General features: G+C 38.2%; 1 protein-coding gene across 3 annotated transcripts in view; it reads right to left on the bottom strand.

Annotated features, from left to right (window-relative positions):
• The window catches only part of PDSS2 (decaprenyl diphosphate synthase subunit 2), a 119,318-nt gene that overhangs the window by 10,000 nt on the left and 88,417 nt on the right, over positions 1-20,901 (bottom strand). For 2 of the 3 annotated variants that reach the window (XM_057404706.1, XM_057404705.1), the window contains 4 exons: positions 15,133-15,207; positions 6,366-6,539; positions 4,815-4,946; positions 401-436 (listed from right to left, as the gene is read on the bottom strand). In XM_057404706.1, the coding sequence (XP_057260689.1) occupies positions 401-436; positions 4,815-4,946; positions 6,366-6,539; positions 15,133-15,207 (417 nt within the window). The remainder of the gene's footprint in view (positions 1-400; positions 437-4,814; positions 4,947-6,365; positions 6,540-15,132; positions 15,208-20,901) is intronic. The other variant, XM_057404707.1, reaches the window with a different exon arrangement.

Consider the following 20,901-nt stretch of genomic DNA (forward strand, 5'->3'; position numbering starts at 1 on the left):
TTTTTTTAATAGATGGCATGGCATGAAGGTGAGATTAAGTAACTGCACACTCTATCACTACACAGAGCATGCTGATGGGAGCTAACCCACAAATAACTGCAGAAAAAGAAGACCGCAAAAGCCATCAGAAGCCTGGTTTCAAAACCAAGTTTAGGGAAGTAAATGGGATAAATAATGACAAACATCATTATTACATAGCTACATTTGATAGTTACAGTACAGCCCACTACTACTGGCTTTTTAAAAATCAAGAAATTGCACAAGCCATTTTCTCTGCCTCTGTATACAGACATAAAAATTATAAACTGACTTTAGAAAGTTGCTCTCAACTGTCAAGAATATCTTTGAAATATTACAAAAAAGCTTTACAAATAATGAGATTTAAATGCAATTTACCAACCTTCTTGTAGTCCATTATATTTCCTTTTCCTTGTGCCTTAAAGAGAAAGAGAGATTTTATGTTACGACATTACATACTACTGTCTAAAGTTGCAGGAATAAAGAATGCAATTAAAAGAGCTACTACTTTAAACTGACTTTCTTCAGGAATCTGCTACAGAAAAAAAAAACCCACCCAAAATACAACCAAATGTGTTACCAGCTTATACAACATGGTTCTGTTTCAGACAAGAGCTACACATACTCAATGCAATTTTTAGGTTTTTTATCATGACTTGTGGTTAAACATTTGTTGAATTCAAAATGTTTTGGTCTTAAGAAATCTTGCTGTTTGCATTAATTAATCTCTCCCATGAGATTCCAAAATAAACTATATTTCTTATCAACAATAACAGGATTTATTATCTTAAGAGAGTACTCTTCATATATCCACAGTGATTTGCACACAGGTAATAGCCTAGAGCTGTCCAAAGGGGATATCAGGACCATGTCAGTGCTACTCGACCTAGGTTAGAAGCAGTTTTGGTTTAGAATTGTATTTAAGTATTAGCATTACTCTTTACTTAGGTAGCAGATACAACCTGTAACTTCTAATACATTCAGAAAGAAGTATGAACAAATTTTAAGTTTCTCCTTGCCCAGATGCAGAAAAGTATGTGGTCCAGCTTCCTCAATTTTGTCACAGGACGATGTAGAAGAGGTCTGTCTTTCTGATCCAGTGGCAGTTGTCTGCTAGGTGCAGAGCATTCCTTCTTAACCAGCCTGAAGCCCTTCCCTTAGGTTATATCTTGCTTTATCATTATCACCTTCATCAACTCCAGCTCTTCTCTTTTAAGGCACATTGAGAAAAAAAAATCACCCATTTCTTTCCTCCAGCCTCCACAAGGGAAGACCACAAACCTCAGTTCTTCCAGAATACGTCTCCTGAAAAGACGTAGATTAGGACCACTACACTTCTCCATGTCCTCTGTGGGGACTTCAGAGAGCAGCCAAGGGCAGCAGCTGAGCTGGCATAAGGAGAAAAGCTGAGGCCTGCACTGAAGAGGAACACTATGTGGCAAGCACAGCACTGAAGAGATGTTACTGAGATGGCACAGATTTAGAAAATAAATTAATTTTTGTAAGGGAGGAAGAACAGAGAAAAGAACAGATGAGAGACTGAGCAAGTGGAACAGAAAGGAAAACACTAAACATCAAAACTGATTTCTCTGAAGGAGAAAGGGGACTGATCCACAAAACCTCTTTAGTATCTCTTTAAGCTTCTTAAGAGTCAGCTTTTCTGAAATGCATATTAAGAAAACAGCCTGACAGCATTTGGGAGTAGTAAAACCACTGCCAGTAAGTGCTTCCTTATTTGTGTATTCTCATCTCCTTGATTTGCCAACTTTTATTCATACTGGTTGGATCTTACAGCTTCTTCAGAATGTATCTAGCAAGTTATATTGTGTATCAGAAAACATGACAGGTATGTTCTTTAACAAATGACTGCCTATATGCAGGTTCACACTGCACTGGAGAATATGCCAACTTGTTAGAGGAAGGTGCTTTTTAGTCTTGGCAATACCAGGAAAGGTGTACTCAGTGTGACGTCTCCTCCATTTAATACACATTACAAGAAGCAAGGAGTTCTTTATTGTGAGGGTGGTGAGGCACTGGAACAGGTTGCCCAAAGAAGTGATAAATTCTCTGTCCCTGGCAGTGTTCAAGGCCAGGTTGGACAGAGCCTTTGGCAACATGGTCTAGTGTGAGGCATCCCTGCCCATGGCACTGGGGTTGGAACTGCATGATCTTAAGGTCCTTTCCAACCCAAACCATTCTACGATTCTCTCAAGAATTTAAGTCAATGGCAGTTGTGCTTCTCCAAGCAGTATCCTTATCTGGTCTGTTTCCTAAGCCTTTACTACAACTGCACCTTTGCTTGCTTTCTTTTTATCCTCTCAATAATTTAGTTTTTTTGACTGACCTCAATCTCAGACACACAGACTTTTTTTCCTTTTACATCAGACTTCTGCATCTGGTTTAGCTTCCTCAAAGGTATTAAGCCTGTCTTGCAAAAGCTGTGCACTCTTACCAAACTTAGATAACTTTCTAGGCTTCACCGCTTGGTTTGGGAGCTCAGCCTCTGAATGTCAAGACTTGGGGCACTCAAAGATTCTACTTACCAATCATATAAGACACATGAATGGCCAACTCAATTCAGCCTTCCTCCTGAACACCAAAGATCACCATGTGCCAGTAGTGAGGGACAGCAGTACCATTACATTCATTATTAGTAAATAATGTGGTGTGATATCAACTCACCTTGCCAGGATCCTAAAAGGATCCCTGAATCTCTGAATAAATTACTCAGAATGCATCAGATAAGCAGATTGCAAGGTTTAACAATGCTTTTGGAGCAGGTTTTCACGATGTTCTCCAAGACTGATTTTTCTTTCTCAGATGCAATGGTCCCTTTCACATGTCTTAAATCCTATACTTGAGAAATGTTGGACAAAACACTTGATAAATGCCTTTCTTCCAGCTCATTGGGCATTTTAGTTTTAAATTCACAAAGGTGGGGAGTGTTGGTGGTGAGATCAGTGAGAACAAGAGAAACTTGGGTCTTGACAGATCATCCATTCCTGTGTACATATATATATATGTGTGTGTGTGTGCATATATATGTATATATACATGTATGCACACACATATACCTAGACATTATTTTTCCTCCTATGACAAGGCTTCTCTCTATACATATCCCAAGTGCCTTTTAAGGGAGTCTCTAAATTTCATCCAAGTAAGAATCTTATCTTCTCAAAGCACATATATCTAACGTTTATGCAACTTCCCAAACTTGGATATCTGATGTGTTTTGCTCTTTCCAAATGAAGAGACAAGGGAGCTTGAAGACAAGGTCTTCAGCTCAGCAGCAGAAAGGTGCAAAGACTACCCTGGGAATAACCACTGTATCCAGACCTCTGACAAGAGAGCTGTGGTGAGACAATCACAAAAATTCTGGGCCCTCCACAGTAGTTCAGACATCCCTCATGAGCTCTCTGTAAACTGCTTTCATCTAAGATATGCATGACCGGCACCGAGTTCCAGCCACATGCTCTCAGAGCTGCGTACCCCTGTGGAGGCTACTAGGTGCAATTGGGCTCGCTTGAACTCCAAAAACTTCCTGTAGGAGAAGGAAGCTGCTAAGGCAAGTTGATGCCTTTAATCCATTGTATGAATGCTTAGATGGGAAAATAATTAAAGGAGAAAGCCAGACTACTTAGCAGTAATTAAAGGTCTATAATGTGATTTCCATATGCCCTAGCTACTACGAACAATTCTACCTGCCAGGGACCGAGTCCATTGTGCATGCTTTGCTTATTTAAACTGTATAAATGACATTGCATAAGAGGGTGGCTTATGAGCATACCCTTATGAATACTGCCAACACGAGAAAGTCTCTGGTTTGAGTGCTTGGCCTACACTGAATGACACATAGTGAATGTGACTTCAGAGCTTGTAGTTAATGAAAGGTAATTTTCCTTTCTAAATCAACAAAAGCCAAGAAAGGCGCCTGGACAAGGTGTACCAAATGCACTGAGCTAAAGTAATAGTCAATAAATACTTATGCATAGTTCATGTCACTTCCCCACCCCCTTCAAAGAGAACTGCTTTACTATTTCTATAATGCACATTTTTGGTACGAGAATTAACAAGCAGACAGACGGCACTCCTGGAGTCCTACAACCTCCTCTAGATTCTGCAGATGGGAAATTGTTTCAAAGCTTTTATACACTGTGTTGTGGTAATACCATTACTCTCCAACTGCAATCATCCAAATTCATTTACATTCCACCCACATAGGAGCCTTGTGTTGAGATTGTAGAATTCCAAAATTCCTCATCACACATTATAAACTAGCAGACCCTAATTTCAAAATGACAAAAGGTTTGCTTCACTTGAAGATCTCATAAATATTTTGTAGTGGTCAGTAACCCAAGTTCCCCAGATGCCCTCCTCCCTCCCCAGTTCAAAATACTGCTCCTAGGGCCAAGTTGGCAGAAGGAAATACATGCCTACCTTTCAAACAACTGTAAATGCAAACTCCTGTGCTTTAAGCTGTCAGCGAAAGTACCTTTAAGCTAAGACGTGGCCTTGCACAAGTAGTGCAGAGAACAGACATATATGCTCCATGCAAATGAATTCACGTGTTACACAGACACACAGAAGTTTGACAAAGCTTGACTTTCATGTCCCTAGATTTCCCTCTCTTAAAAGCATGAAAGAGAAACGTGTTAAGTATTGGAAAGCAGAGGTAACCTCTATGTTGTCTTGTTTGATATTAATTTCTAAGTTTCTTTGCAGATTGAAAGTACACATAGGAAGAGAGATACAAACTCCAAAACTAGGAAATTCTAAACAATGCTTTAATTTACCTCTCTGATCTGTTTAATCCATGCCTCCCTCCCAAGGAATTCCTGATGGAGGACTGCAGGAGCAGAATTCAAACTGAAGGCCATGGTGTCAGTAGAACTTTCTTTAACAAATGGCTGGAGGTCTGAATGTAGCTGAAAGAGAAGAACATCTTCCTTCAATTCCCAGGAACAGTCTATTACATACCCACCACCAAATGAACGTCCATATCCTGATTCTATACCTACTCGCCACTTTCTGCTTTGACACTTGTACTTTGGTTGCACTTTTTCAAGTTTAGGGGAAGGATAAGAAGATGTTGCAAGCATTGCAGTGGTGGGAAGTTGTAAAGAGAAGCATGTAGAGAATCTGCGAAGAAACTTGGACAGCTTGCAGAACTGGGCAAGTGATGGGACGCAGCCCAGGAGTGGCAGGAAGCAGGAAAATTACAAAGAAAAGAATGATTCAGTCTTTGGTGGAAAGAATATCAGGTTTTAATCTGTGAAGGGTTATACATTCTACTTTTCAGTAACTGAGGAAGCTGATGAAATGTGACCTTCCTTCTGACAAAGGAAAAATTACACAGCTAGGAGTTTTCTCTGGAAACTATAAAATCCTTTATACAAAACTGTATGTCAATAGTGAATGTATTAATATTAAAGCATATACAATATATTAAGATTATAGTCTGCACAATAAACAATTTACTGGTAGAGTTGTATATAGTAATACCACATAGTGGCATTTCTGTGGCAATAAAGCTGTGCTTTATAAAACCACTTCCTTCTCCTGGAGGAACTAGAAAGCGTCTGAACTCAGCTGAATCTGTCTGCCTGTCTCAAGCTACATCTATACTTGCAAGTAGTGCAATACAGTAGGAACAGATGTTTAGGGCAAAATAAAGAGTGTCAAGGATCCAAACTTCACACTGTGTGTGTTTTCCTTTGGACTAACCGTAGCTGTGGACGGAAAGACTTGTAATGGAAGTCAGAGGCCTCCTCTGGGAAATTGTACTGCTGTTGAGGTGTAGGCTGCTCCTGTCCGTATCTGGTGACCTCCCTGTTCATCCTCCAGCTACCCCCTCTGGAAGTTACTTCCATAGAATATTATTCATCAGGGAATGTATGCAAGCCCTTCAGCCACTGCAATGCAAGCCTCAGCTCGTGCGCTGCTGCAGGCAGTTGAACCTCTTAGTATGAATCTCTGCATGGCGGCAGCTGAGAACAAATATGTTTCCTCCTGCAACTCCTGCCACTGAGACACTGGCTTTAGGAAGAATGTAGGAACAGAGAAGGTAAAGTTATAAGTGACTACAGAAAGATGCAGTGAGGGATGTTAATAGAGCTTAAATGAAATAAACTACATTGCCAGGAGTGTGATTTTGCCAGTTCATAAGCACTGCTCATACCAGCAACTTCTGCAAACATCTTCAGCTGTCAGCAGTCAAATCTCAATGTCACTGACCTGCTGTCGGAAGTCTACAGCATAGTGGCAGTATACAACAGAGCTCAAGATTAACACATCTTAGAAGCCTTTCTATATTTAAGATCCCAGAACAAAAGGAAAAGGAGTACCTTATGACTCATAGACATGTGTTTTCCATACTGAAATGCCATGTCCTGAATCTCAGCGCTGTGCTTTGCTAGCTCCATTGCAGCCTGGCAGCTCTTTGCCAGCAAGGCACTATGTGACAGGAAAGCCTGCTCCTTCCACGTGGATATGCAGATATCATCTGTAAGACAGTTCTCCTGAAAATGAAACAAAGGCTAACATGAAAACACCAGAATTGCAGCTGTGGCAGCTCGCACAAGTTAACAGCGTGGCACTGGATAGCATGAATTACAGTGAGTAACAAAACTCTGGGTGTCATGGTGCCAAAGAAAGAAGGGTATCTTTTGGGGATGAGTAGAGAAAAGTATCAGAATAAATATACTGGCAGCTTCAACAAACAACATTTCCATTTTCTGCTCAAAAAGAACAATGCAAAATACACGGAGCTGTCAACAGATCCAACACAGATCTTTTCCTTAATGACTATCATTACACTGAACATTATCAATGACTATATTCCTCATGAGGGACTGGGAAGAAAAACATAAAAAGGAAAAAAAGACAACTCCTCTCCCCCAAACCCAGCCCCAACCTAGAGCACATCTGGGCTTCAGCTCCTTGCCAGTTACCAAGAGCCAACAAACCCTAATAAAATTTAGAAGTCCCTACAATATCTCCTGTTTAGTCAAGAAAAAAAAAAAAAAGATAATTCCAAAAGGTATTAAAAATCCTTGTAGAACTGCGTTGGAAAAAACGAAGGGCTGTGATGAAGGATGCGTACCACTTCTATTGCTGTATTAAGGATGAGGAATGACTGAAAGCATTTAGGAAAGAAAAAAGCCAAGCAGCTGTAATTCAGAAATGTCAGGTATTAACGTCCCCAGGGGACTGACGGAGATCTCGGTGATGCCTCTGGTGAACTTCACCACCTTGACTGTAAGGTCAGAGATGCTCAACACTTCTCAAAATCCTTTGTATCCAAAATACTGATTTGGATTACATTCCAAAAAGTGTTTTAGTAAACACAAACCCAGTCCCTTCCCCCCAAACCCAAATTCAACTGCAGCTCCTTTGGCTCACATGGTGTTAATAATGGCACTATTCTACGAAGGGATCTTCAAAGCTAGACGTGACTTGTAATCTTTCTCACATACGCATGTTACTGTCACACCTTTAGGTACTTTCTAACAAGGGAAAAAAAACAAAACTAGAAAAGACACAGTTGTTTTGCTTCGAAAAAAAAATAAAATCAGTAATGAAAAGCTAAAGAAAAAAAAATCTCAAGCATATAAACATTAAATGTTTGCAGTTTCTCAGTTCAGCCAAATCTGTAGCATACACTAAGCCAAAAGGTATTCTTTAAAAGAGTAATATAAAAAAGACTCTTATATAACAAGCCTTTTTCCTCAAAGTGATGTCAATTAAATTACTCAGAAACGAGCAAGAAGTAATTCTGTGACCCTATAGTTTTCTAGCAAGGTATTATCTGTCATGAAATCGGTAACAAATGAAATAGAATCCATCCGTTCAGCTCTAATTTTCCTCCCTTATGGATATCACCCAGAAGTGCTGTGTTACAAGGGAGAGGATAATTTGAGACTAATGGAAAAAGTAGGAGAGTTCTCCAATGCCAAGTAACACAGGGCTGTATCAAAATGCCTTTGCTTTCAGACATCCTATTAACTTATACAAGGAAAGCGAGGAACAGAGAAACCACATGTTTGTTATTATGCATATGATAACTTACAAAGTCAAGCCTAAACTTTCCCAATCTTCCATCTTACTGTAGTATATTTGTTTTAATATATTAACTCAGCCCAGAGCATGTGCAAATTCCCAGGACTGGCAAAATGTCAAAATGAGCATTTAGTTCAAGTAGTTTCCCATATATCAAGTCTTCCCCCCCCCGATATAGATCAATTTATTTTAAATTTAAAATCAGGAGCTCTTGGAAGACGCAACACAATCTTTTACTTAACAACCAATTTGCTCAGTGAAAGAACAGTATTTACTAAAATTTGCTGGATGATACTGAAAATTGGCAGTGATTTTTATAATTATTTGTTTTAAATCCAACCAAGACAAAAATATTCTAGAATGGTACCCTGAAACGATTTATGAAGTTAAATAAATCTTTCAGAAGACCTGCAAGTTGAAAATGCTTGCTTGCTAGAGCCTTTGAGTAGCAACAGAAATGTGGACATTAACAAATGCCCACTGCAGGAACCGGAGAAGTTTAAACAGTCATTGCAACTTGGTATGTACATGGAAATTAATTCTATGATTTGTTACAAAAACATATTCTTCTTAAACAAGTTTGAATTTCATCACAGGACTGAAAATGATGGTACAAGAAGTTATTGTCCACTACATGAACATTATGTAGGAGCGTCAAGCATATAAAATGGGTATCTAACAAAAAAAAATGACAAAAATCTGAGGCATAGTTAAGGATATGTTATTGAAATCTTAAAAACATAGCTATCGTGAATCTCTTGGTTACAGAACAAAGCCAGCTGTAAAAAGGTATTATGCCCATATGGCTGTGCTTTAGCATAAGAGCTTGCATGCCAAAATATAGTTGATTTTAATCACAGAATGCTTTACGATCACATACCCCTAAAGCTTTTGCTGCTTAAGAAGGCAGAGGCAGACACAACCTTGCTTTAGCAAAGTTTTCCAACAATCCAAATGCCTTTTTTTTTCCCCAAGCTTAAGTCTCATGTCATATATAATGTCCACCAACCACACTGCATTCTTAAAAGGGTATGTATGACAGGAGCTAAACACTACCTTAAAACATCAAGGGAAAAATGCAACTAGTTCTGGATTGCAAAGTCTGCAAAATCTGACATCATGACAACACTTATTACTTTTAGTGAAATTTTCACTTTTTTGTAAGCTTTCTTTTGTCAGCAGTGGATGACTCAAAGAATAAAATATAAAAGTGGACATTAGCTGGCCCAGAAGACTCCTACCAGCCTTTCATACAAAGCCTGTTTAAACATGAATTAATTATAGCTGTAATTGCCAGTGCTCAGACCTCATGAACAAGTTCTGTCACTAAGAAATGGGTCCAGATGATAATCAACCCTGATGTCACATGGGTAGCAGAAACTGAACTAAGAATGCCAAACCCCTCACCATCCCTGGGAGAAACCAGCCAACTCCAGATACAGTTTGGATAATGTTGGCACAGGAGTACAGGGAAAATACCCAAATCCAGCTCTGCTGATCATCATTTCCTATAGGAAATTAACAACAGCTGAGGGTGCTCCCATTTTACTTATGGCAAGGTCAGTTACCATTTTGTTAGAAAGAAATCGGCTAGCTGAGATTTTTATATTAAGCTACTTCGATAATTTAGACTGGGTTTGAAACAATCATCTCAGGTAATGGGAAACAAAAAACTTTTAGAAAATGAACTTTGCAGGACAAAATATGCAATCATAACCATCAGGAAGGGCAGCTTTTAGTGGTGGTAACAAGGAGCCTCAGTACAAAAGTGGCACTTACAATAAATCAGTTTGATTCGTCACACCAAAGAAGATGCTTATACACAGTTCAAGCTGAAAACATATTCAGGAAAATACGAACAAAAATCATGTCTTAAAAGTGCACAGAACCATTTACAAAACCAGGAAGGAGTCAGAGCCTTTTCATTGTAAAACTTCAGCTATATCGTTTGTAAGAGAGCCTTTATTTTGGGGTTTGTTTTTTTTCCATACCATGGCAGCTCTTTCTTAGTCATCTGCTGTTGCACAGAATGATCAAAATGTCTCAACCGCTTACACCAAACTTTAGTTCAGTTCTAAATGGGCAAATAATCCACAGAAAAAGACAAATATTTTTAAATACCATTTTAAAGTTTCAAATTATGTAGTTCAAGAACTGCTATTTTACATACGTAAAATCCATTGCAACTATGAATCTCTACCAGTAGCAAGACCCTGCAAAGTGTCTTGCACATGGCTGACATAGGCTTTCAACAGATGTACTCCTGCTTGCTGACTATGACAGGGCATGTTTTATTGGTCTCTTAATAGATGTCTTCACTGCTTTTGGAGGAACAAGGGTGTTTGCAAATGGGTCGATAAAGCATGCCACTGACTGCCTAATACTTTTATCATGACAATGCACAAAAAGCAACACACAGTTTTAAAAAAGTTTGTACACTTCTAATAAATGGAAATATCTCTCCACATCTGTTACTTTAAAATCTCCCTGGAAAAGCTTAGTATTTAAAAGAACAAAAGCAGTAAACAAACAGCACTGGCCTTCTTTCTAGCTATGGTGTTTTTTTTCCCCTCTGACACATTTACCCATTCTTTTCACAGATGCTCTTTACTCAGATTCCATATTTTATCCTTCCCTTTTGTCCTGCAACAGAAACATTTGTTAAAAGAAAAAAAGTGAAAGCTCTGACTGTGCTGCACTGCTAAAAGGTGGTTTACGTGACTCAAAATACATTTGATTTACCTCCTATAGTAAAATTTATAAGCAAATCCCCTAATTATAACACAGACTCAGAGCAATCCAGTTGATGGACATGTGCAGTATTCCAAAACACTACACCTCAAAGCAGAGCTGGTGACCAAACATCAAAGATTTGATAAAATTCACTGCATGTAGTCAGTGCTTTGCCAGAAATAAAACTTATTTTCATGAAGAAAACCTAACTGGCCTAAACCAAAGACCTGTTAATTCACTATTTGGTAAAATGAGTACTTGCCACTAATGTATTTATTTTTTAAACTTGCTTTACATGTTAGTTACGCACAGTTTTCACATGATTGCATCAAAAATGTCAAAAATGCCTGACAGCTCATGTAGCCATCAGCGGAACATGTTGAAAATTGTTTTGTCTTACATAACAGTCACATTCTGACACTGAGTTTTGGTAATGTAAATTTAGCATCAGCTAGATACCCTAGAGGCAAGGAAAAAAACCCAAACAACAAAGCAGTTTCCCATGAAAGTCCCTAATACTTTAAGATGCAAGACTGGTCTTGCAGGTAAAGTGCAAGAGACAACACTCAAGTCCTGCTCTTGATTCTGCTGTTTGACCTTGGGCTTTCCTCTTGTTCAGTGAACTGACAGGGATACTAAAGCATTCTTCATTAATATTCATTAAATGATCTGGTATATTAAGACAGAAGGTTTCTAAAAGCGTGACAGTATTCTGTGAGTTAACAAACATTTTGGAAGCCTTCAGTCTCCTAAAAGTGGGGAACAGAGACTCAGTGCAATGTTTTTTTCTGTTAAAAATAGATACCACGATCATGACTGAAGGCCAGATTAGACAATTTTCATCTTTGCACTCACTAAAGCACAAATTTTTAATCCCAAATTAGACCTAGATTTAGGAAAGAATGATGAGAACTGGGAAGAATGCCTCTGACTCACAGAATTTTGGGTTGAGAAGGGATTTAGCACAAAAAGCTGCAAAGGTTTGTCACATCACCCCTTTCTGCTCCAGCTTACAGTCCAAAACATTAGCTTAATATTGCTAATGCAATGTCTTAAACCACAGCAGCTATTTGATACTTTGAACATGAATGGCAGCCCTAACCTTCAGGCTGTCTTTGCAACTGAAGCCTACACTTTGTACTTGAGATTGTCACTTCAAATAAAGATGAGAAGTTAAATAGTATCTTTATTTTCCCCATTTCACACAGATCTAATGACTCACTATGCAGACAAGATGAAGAATGACCAAACAGCACGTACTAAAATGGGACGGCTGTAGGATTGCATGTGGTTTTACAGAAGGGAAAAAAGTGCTAATGAGAGCTGTAAATTATATCCATTATATGTCTTCAGGAGTAAGTAAGGTCAGTATTGTTAGGTCAAATGATTTTTCCCATTTTCCTACTGGGTCACCCAAATGAAGCAAACTGAAAAGTTTTTCTGAGGTAAACATGAACTCAGAGAAAAAAGGTTAGCTTTGCAGTCGTTTTTGTATTTTTGTCTACCATCTAGGTACATTTAGCAAAGCTCAAAACAACTTGGTGCTAAATGAGTCTATTTTATGGTCCTAAGGAGCTTTATAACAATTGCATTAAAGTCATTTAACACACGAGGTACAGTTTTACTGCCTCAAAAAGGGAAAACAAAAAAACAAAGCAAGTGAGAAGGTATCCTTCTGCTTTTCCAAATTTAAGACATTCCCAGCAGTGAAAATGCCATTTCATCACTATGCCCTACTCTTCAAAAGAAATGATGTTTGACATTTGAGATTTAGTTGTGAAGTAGATAGCATTTGTCTTACCTCTAGGAAATGTAGTTCACATTTTTGCTTCAGTCAAATTGCAATTAAGGATAGAGGTAAGATGCACAAAGGAAACAAATAAGGCAGACCAACAAATGACTTAGTCCATTTGTCCATCTTTGCTGAAGAGATGTTCAGGAAGAGAACAGGACACTGCCTCAGCAGAATAGCACGAGGAGAGCAGCAGGGATGTGTCTCATATACAACATGAAACCAAATTTCCCAGAGGACAAGGTAAAAAAAAAATAAATAAATTCAAGTAGATTTCAAGTAAATGCCACACTTGTTCTCGGTCTCATCAGAAGCCAGGCACTATTGATTAAAAAGATGAAACCCCAAACACTGTAATGTAAATTTCAGTATCTATTATGACACCGTACTAATTGTGTTTTGAGGTAACTGGGTGCCCCTTAGAAAGGGTATGCTGTACTTTCAATTCGCCTTAGACAGACAAAGTCACTGAAGCATAGTAAGTTTTATCTATAATTGGGCCAGGGCAGGTAAACAACATGCAACTGTGCTTAGTTTATCTTGCACTTCCCTTGCAATCTACACAAGCAGAGTGCTTCAGTAACTCAACAAAAAATGAAAGACTAAGAAAAAGAAGATTAGGACCTTCTGCAGAGGCAGAAACCCAAAAGAATCCACATTTCTCATTTAAACAGCAACCAAGGTTAAGATAAAATGCAGTTTCATTGTGGAGATGAACTTGCAGAGCTTTACTTCTACACACAAAAGAGTAGTTGTTTTTTTAAAATATGATATCTCTGGGATCTACTTGTATTTAAACATGCCTGAATATGGAAAACAAAGCTTAAAATATTCTTTGCAAACACCTCCAAGAAGTAATCTATTTTAACATACAACCCCGAGCAAAAGCACTTGGAAGCAGCCCTGAAGGCTGAAGTCTGTTTACCCGTGGGTTAAACACAGCAGGTGCAGAAGGACCATCAAGTTCCCAACATCACACTGCTGCCACACTTCCACCCAGGTTCCCTCCTGAAAGGTGCCAGAGGATGCTCTGTACGCAACCCAAGCATCTCCTGAGAAAGCCATTATTGCTTCCCTGCTAGAGGCTCTCTTTTCCTCCAAGGGAAGAGCTCAGCTCATTAATGTGATCATTTCCTACCTACCTGATTTCAACCAAAATGAGAGCAATAAGCTCAGAGGAGGTTAGTTTTAGTAACATGTCTTTGCTGCTGCAAAGCAGGAGAGAGAGAGCTACTGACCATTGGAGTAGCTGGGTGCACCCTCCAAGGCCCAGCCCCTGTTAGCTGACAGCCACTGTGGTTTGGCTGGTGCAGAGGCATCAGTGCAGGTATCTACTGTAGCGGTAACCCATGTGATCAGGGCTTCCACTATGGTATTAATCTTGCTACATACTACAACGTGGCAATAGTAAACTAGAGCTGCGATTTAAATACACAACAAATATAAATGAACTCATATTTCTGCAACCTTCAAGCCATTTCACCTACTGAATGTGAAGATTCAGGTCTCCAAGGCAAACTAGGCATGTGAGACAATGTCACTGTGAGTGTATCTATCTACCTATAGGTATTCACATATACATACTGCTTATCAGTGAGCAAAAACTTGCTATTATAAAACCTGTAAAGGTCATGGCAACTTCAGATTATGGATTTTTTGCACATGTTAAGATACAGTCATAGCAAATGAAAGAAAGCTTTTTTACTCCAACGCCCTGCCCAAGTAAGCCTACTTCAAGAAGTGTCTCTGCAAGTTTCCTTAAATATTCCAGTAAAGACAAAAATGCCTACGTCTAATTTGACCAATTTTCATTGCCAAATAGTAACAGTAATAGTAAATAGTAATAGTATATCCATAATTGTCCTTGAAGAAATACAAGATTATTTGGTGTGAAACTCTGGCAGCTGCTGTTTTTGCCCGTGCCAACTCCTGCAATCCATGAATGTGATTCTGGTGGAAGAGAGTACAGTGCTACAGTCTTACTCACTCTTGATTCTGGTGACTTCTGGTGGAAGAGGGTACAGTGCTACACTCTTAGAATTCTAGGACAAAATTCATGCTTGTACTATCAAAACGTGAATGCTCAGAAGAAGAAAGGACCTGATACAAGTTTGGGATGAAGCATTTTGTAAGCATCTTTGGGCTTGGAAATGATATACTTAACATGAAAATATCAGTGATATTTTCACTGCATTAAATACAGTGTATTGTCACAGTGTAATAAATGCCTCTAACAGAATCCTAACTAGAAACCTCTGGAATTGTTTGGAAATCTAGAGCTTCTGGTAATGACACATGAAATTATTTTATTAAGCACTCACAGGAATAAAACAGTCCGTCCTTGAACATTTCTAGAAAGGTTTACCAGAGTTCACAGATACCATAAGAATGTTACACCTGAAACTCACTAGGACTCTCTTCCTCCCTCTCTCTCCTTCTTAAACAGATGAGAGAGTCATCATATTCATTGTAGTCACACTTGAATATCACTAAACTTCTTAGGTATGTAAAACTACTGAAATTCTTACCTCAGATGACTTTGAGTTTTCATAATATATACCTTGAACTAAGTCACCAATAGCACTTGAAATGAGCTCCACAACCTGTAAAAGAAAAGGAGAAAAAGCCTTACATCTTTAATTATAACCAATTTTCCTAACAAAGCTACTGCCAAATTTTCAGAGAGATAAACGGTAGTAACTTTCCTTGCAGAAAGCCAGTTGTGAAAGACTGCAGGATTTATTAGATATATTCTGCACAAGCATGATTCTCTCTCTGCTTAAACCTCTACTACAATAATATTTCTATCAAAGTTTTCAGTTAATATAAATGAAAACCAAGACTTTTTTTCCTGAAGTGTGAACTATGGAGCATATTCTCACAAGGACGTTCACAGAACTAATAAATCCCAGTTCATGAATATGAGACGATATCTCATCTGGGCTTTGTTTTGTTTTGGTTTTTTTCCTGCCAAGTAAATATTTCACAATACCTCTCATTGGGAGCTGTTAAAATTCTAATCTTTGCAGCTAATACAGAAAAGTCAGAATCCATAGAAAGGTAACCTTTCAAATGTGATCATTTGGTATTCGGGTGCCCTGGGAATGCACTGTGGATGTATTTAGTGCATGGCCTGAGGCTCAGCTGTACCACATACACTGAAAGTCTGCAACACGGGAATGTTTAAATCAGATTTATCAATCTGTATTATCTTTAGGGTTCAGACTTTTTATTTTATTCAAGCGAAGCCTAAAAATCTGAACTTGATCCAGAATGTAAAACAAGCAGTCCACAGTCTCCCTGGAACTACTGTACAATTTCAAGTCATACACATGAACTGTCTTAATTGGAACAAAATACCCAGATTTATTGTAAAATTAAATGCAGGCATTTCAAATAAGCACACCTTAAGGCTAGCCCTTGAGTTGCTCTCAAAGTTTTAATTTCTTGAATGCTTAATTTCCTATGCATATGAGTCTATATCTGATTCCTCTTTTTGCTTCCTAAAACTCAACATAGTTCTGATTGAATTAAAAGGTTTAGTTTCATTATCATTCCTGTAACTGAAGACAAGAAGTCAAATGATAAAACCCCTAACGGAAAGGTACCTTAACATTTAGGCATACTTTCTTTGATAATAAAAACACATTTGTATGCTAGCTTTGAGTACCAGCAGAAAGGTTGTGTGTTTTCTTTTTTTTAAGCACTGGTTCATATACATATTCATATACACAGAGCAAGTGCTAACTTTAGAAATGGTGCTGATGAAAAGTCATGTTTTTTCTTGCAATGCATATGGGTTAATTTGCAAGACCTACAAAAACAGCCTTAAAAAAAAAAAAAATCAAATTGCATTGCCCTTTTGGAAACTAGATACCAAAGAAATATTGTAGCAGTATGAGCTGCAGAGGAACTGAAAGGACAATGATCCTACAGTGTTACCAGATGTGTTGAGTTATTTAAGTGGGGAACAGAGAAAATGAGGGGCTTATTTTTTGACTTCTCCCCCCCTCCCTTTTTCTAAAAAAAAAACCTCTCTCCCCCCCCCCCTTTTTTTTTTAAGGTATCAGATAAGCTTTATTCCCAAATCCAGGAGGACTGAGTATCGCCAATAGGTCTATGAAAGTCTGTAACTAAATGCCCAAGATCAGATTGTATTACAGTTTATACAAGCAACATCCCAAGATTCTTCTGATGGCTAGGACACATAATACAGATCAATCACTCACTAAAAAATGTTATGGTTTGTGAAATGGTCTGAGCTCAGAGACCTACACTGGTAATACGAAGAGGAATTTACAAAGACACTGAGTCCTACTCTAAATGTCAAAGTGATAGTATGAACTTTTAACAATGCAGCTGGCTCTGGATAACTAGACCTTTTCCTCTTTTGCCTGAAACCCTAAACCAAGCAGGACCCTGTTTTGGGGTTTCTTTTTTCCATCTCTCCTCCCTCTTTTTAGTGCAACTCTGCTCTCAAAGGCAATTTTAACTGATTTAAAACAATCTTGGTGAAACATTTGTGAACAATTGTACCTCTTCCTCTTATAGTTTATGAAACATCTTAGGAGAATTACACATCCGCTATTTCGCAGAATCCATATATTAAATACCAATTAAGACTTTAGTGACATATTGAACACTGTATGTTAGCAAGAATTTAATATTACCCCCCCTTCTTTCCAAATCTTTTTTTTTTTTAATAATCTTTTTCTAAAGGTAAATGCAAGGCCATGAAGATCGCTACCAGGAATGTAATTCCAGTTTTAAGAGCACAGTGGGATTCTTCCATGAGGCTCTGTTAATTCATCAACCCTTAATCCGATCTATGAAAAGCATCTGCTGCTTAACATCAGTGGCCTGGGGTCCTGAGCGCTGGGAAAAGCAATGAGAAATGAGGAAACCAGGTAATTTTCCTCTGCATCCCAAACTGACACAGGGGAAGACAACTTATTACAGATTCAGTAGTGTTCCTGCAGTCAATGATACACTGAGTAGTTCTTAAGCAGCACTTTGCATCAGAAAATTTGAAAGCAATCAACAAACACTGTAAAATTTATATCCTCCTGTTTTATATAAGGGGAAAACAGTGTCAGGGAACTGATTCTTCCCAAAATCAAGCAGCATGCCAGTGGAAGAGCAGAAAACAGTATCCCAGGGGTCTCCATTTTCATTGGTGCCTTTCTGCTTGACCAGTGCCCTGTTCCAGTTGCTGATATTTCTGAGAAGAGAGTTTGGAGAGCAAGAAAGGTAGATGAAAAATCAAGTGCTTCCACCTGCTTTTCTTTTTTTCCCCATTTGAAGGTTGAGCTCCATTTTAAACAAGTCCAAAGATCGGAGAAGGAAAGAAAGTATTGCCAGAATTAGTACTTAAAAACAGGAGCATCTGAAAAGAAACCAAAGGCAGCTTATTCATAATCTCTCTTCCTGCTATTTTTCCACTCCTCTACACATTTTTGAGGAGTCTGGTCCCTCTTGGGTGCTTGAGATGAGCAGGAGTAACATCATATTGAGAAAAAACAAACTTCCACTCTATTTTTCATTTTCCACTCTGCATCAGCATCTTCTAAAGCCTATTTTCTGCTCCCCCGGAGCATCGGCAGGGCTAGAAGCAGCCCAGGGGATGACCCATTACTTGCAGGTGACAAGTGCTCATGCAAATAATTTCACGCCCTTTAAACACATGTTCTGCAACAGTTCTGCCAGCGTTTGGTTTTTAATTTATTCCTTTCTTTTTTCTTTTTCCTAAGGAGGTGTTACTTCAACACCTTTTGTAGAGACATGATCTCTTCTGCTTTTAAAAGGTCAACACCAAGGCCTTCAATTTAGGATGAACATGGGAAAAAAAAGACGGACTGTTAAAGCAAAAATCTCTCCTACTATCTAGGCAAACTAAGTGCATAACATGATGTGAATTCTGGATACAAGCACACGATTGCTGATTCCACAGCAAGACAGAACCCATGCTATGACCTCTCCAATTAAGGCAAATATGAAACAGTCCAGAAGATTGTGCTATGCTTCAATGCCAGAAGAGCTCTGTAGGTTTGAAGTTTCATGAAACTTAGTCTGCCCTTTTCTGGATAGTAACTTGTTTGTAGAAAATGCACAGCTTTAAATTTACTTTGAGTCTAGTTTCTCAAGCTCAGATTTTTCTAATTCTTGACTGAAGAAATAAAACAAAATGGTTGTTAGTTTTCTTGGCAGCTCAGAAAATTACTCAGGATGTTCAACCAACCACACACTGAATTTCCTCACTCCTTTTCCTGAAATCAGACTAAATGTTTCATGTATTTACTAAGGATTGAGCCATCTACAGGGTAATTCAGGGTTCAGAATTCTCAAAGCATTATGTATACCTGTCAATACAGAATAGGGCCATGCATTCATTGTCACAGGTACAGCAGTGCATTTCTTGGCTGTAGTTGACTGCCCTGGGAAATCTAGCTCTGTCTATGGAAAACAGAGGTGTATTTAAATTAAAAGTGAACTTTTAAATCTAGAATGACTGCAGGAAAATCACAGATAAGACATTTTGGTAGAACACTTTCTTCAGAGTTAGAAAATAAGATTCAGACTCCTTCAAGCACAGTGAAAAGAGTGGATTCTGGGCGCCAGTTATCCTTCATGAGATTTCTTAAACACCCTGGATGAAAAGAAGACATTGCTGCCATCAGTTTAGCAACTCAAGCACTTTGTTCCCTTTACTTGTCTCTGAAATATTTTGTCTAAAGTTCACTGCAACATAAAACTGCATATGAATTTTTTCCTGTTTCTCATTCTAGTTTAAAAAAATGAATGAATATGAGCTCCATTCAATGTGTGGTGGTTTTATTTTATTTTAAATTCAGCAGTTGAAATGGAATTGATTACAAAGACCACTATTTCAGAGTAGCAATACAGTGTCTCTTCAGTCTCTACTGGATATTTTCAAGGGGAACATCAGGGAAAGGATGAAGCTCTTGTGTGAAGACAGGAAACAGCACTAGGAAGAACACAGCAAGGGATGTATCTTTGTTCCTCATCCTGCCCAATTTCCATCTGACAAGCTACCTTAGCTTTGCCAAATTCCTTTCAAGGACCACAAGTAATTCTTTCCTTTCCTACTGTTGAAACAATATCCTTTCCTCACACATCTGTTATGACAGACCCCACTTGCCGCTGAAGCATAGACTTGAAAACGTAGCAAGACTTCTCCATACAAATAAAGAAGAAAATTAGTCAGGAAACATTACATATACAGATAAAAGCTTGTTCCAGTTGCATTTGACTTCCCTCCCCAAACAGGTGTTAATTTTTGGAAATACTTCTACTTTTAAAAATTTAATGAAAAGTTCTTAAAATTAAAAATTCTCCTGCATCTGATGCTAAAACATTGCAACACTAGGAAGCTAAAGATGAAATTCAGTAAACAGCTGAAACTGGATTTTGACTGTTCAATAATACCTAAATAAAGGGAGCAAAAACTCTAAGGAGTTCCAAGAGCACTGTAATTCAGTTTTTTTTTCCCCGGTAATCTCCTCAAACGTCATCAGTCATACAGGTAACTAAGTGTGCCAGCCCACAGAGTTTTTTTAATGTAATGTTGATTGAATACTACTGGATTTGCTATTTGAAATCATCTTGAGCTTTACCATTTTCTGAAGCCATCCCTCTCTTAGCTGTAACACACAGAAGGGACTCCTCACAGCAAATTGCTTTCTATCAAGTTTTAAATGCCACTGGAAAACATATTCATGGTTTTCGTCACTCTGACAGTGATAAATTACTAGCAAAATACAATGTGTAATGTAAACACATCACCAGACCCACTACTTGGTTAAAAGGTAATTCCTAGAAATAAAAAAAACCTCTAACCTTCAAAAGAATCGGCAGCAGTCAATTTGAATATTGTTCAGTATTGTCAAATACCTACCTTAAGGTGAGTCTACCCTAAGGATTTTCAACAGTGTTAAGTTACCTTTTAATGCTGATGCAATACTATCCACAGAAGTGGTTTTCATTAGTATAAAGACTTTTAGTGCATAATTCAGTCATTTTCCTATCAATAACATAACCAACAGAAGAAATATAATTTTCTCTTCTCTATGTCCACATGTACCTCACACAGTGTATTAATACCTTTGCAGATCCAATGTACCAAATCCTTTCACTGAAGTACTCAACCAACTGTTGATGAGTGATGTAGGTTAGGGAAATACCTAGTATCTTCAGCTTGACCCTTCTGGATAGGGTAATTTCATTACATATCTTTCTTCTGTAAAGAACAGCAAACAAAGCAAGTATAGTGACTACAG

This window comes from Pezoporus wallicus, unplaced genomic scaffold (assembly GCF_028554395.1).
Source record: "Pezoporus wallicus isolate ANWC-B61680 ecotype Strahan unplaced genomic scaffold, APGP_CSIRO_Pwel_v1 contig_6923, whole genome shotgun sequence".
Lineage (NCBI taxonomy): Eukaryota > Metazoa > Chordata > Aves > Psittaciformes > Psittacidae > Pezoporus > Pezoporus wallicus.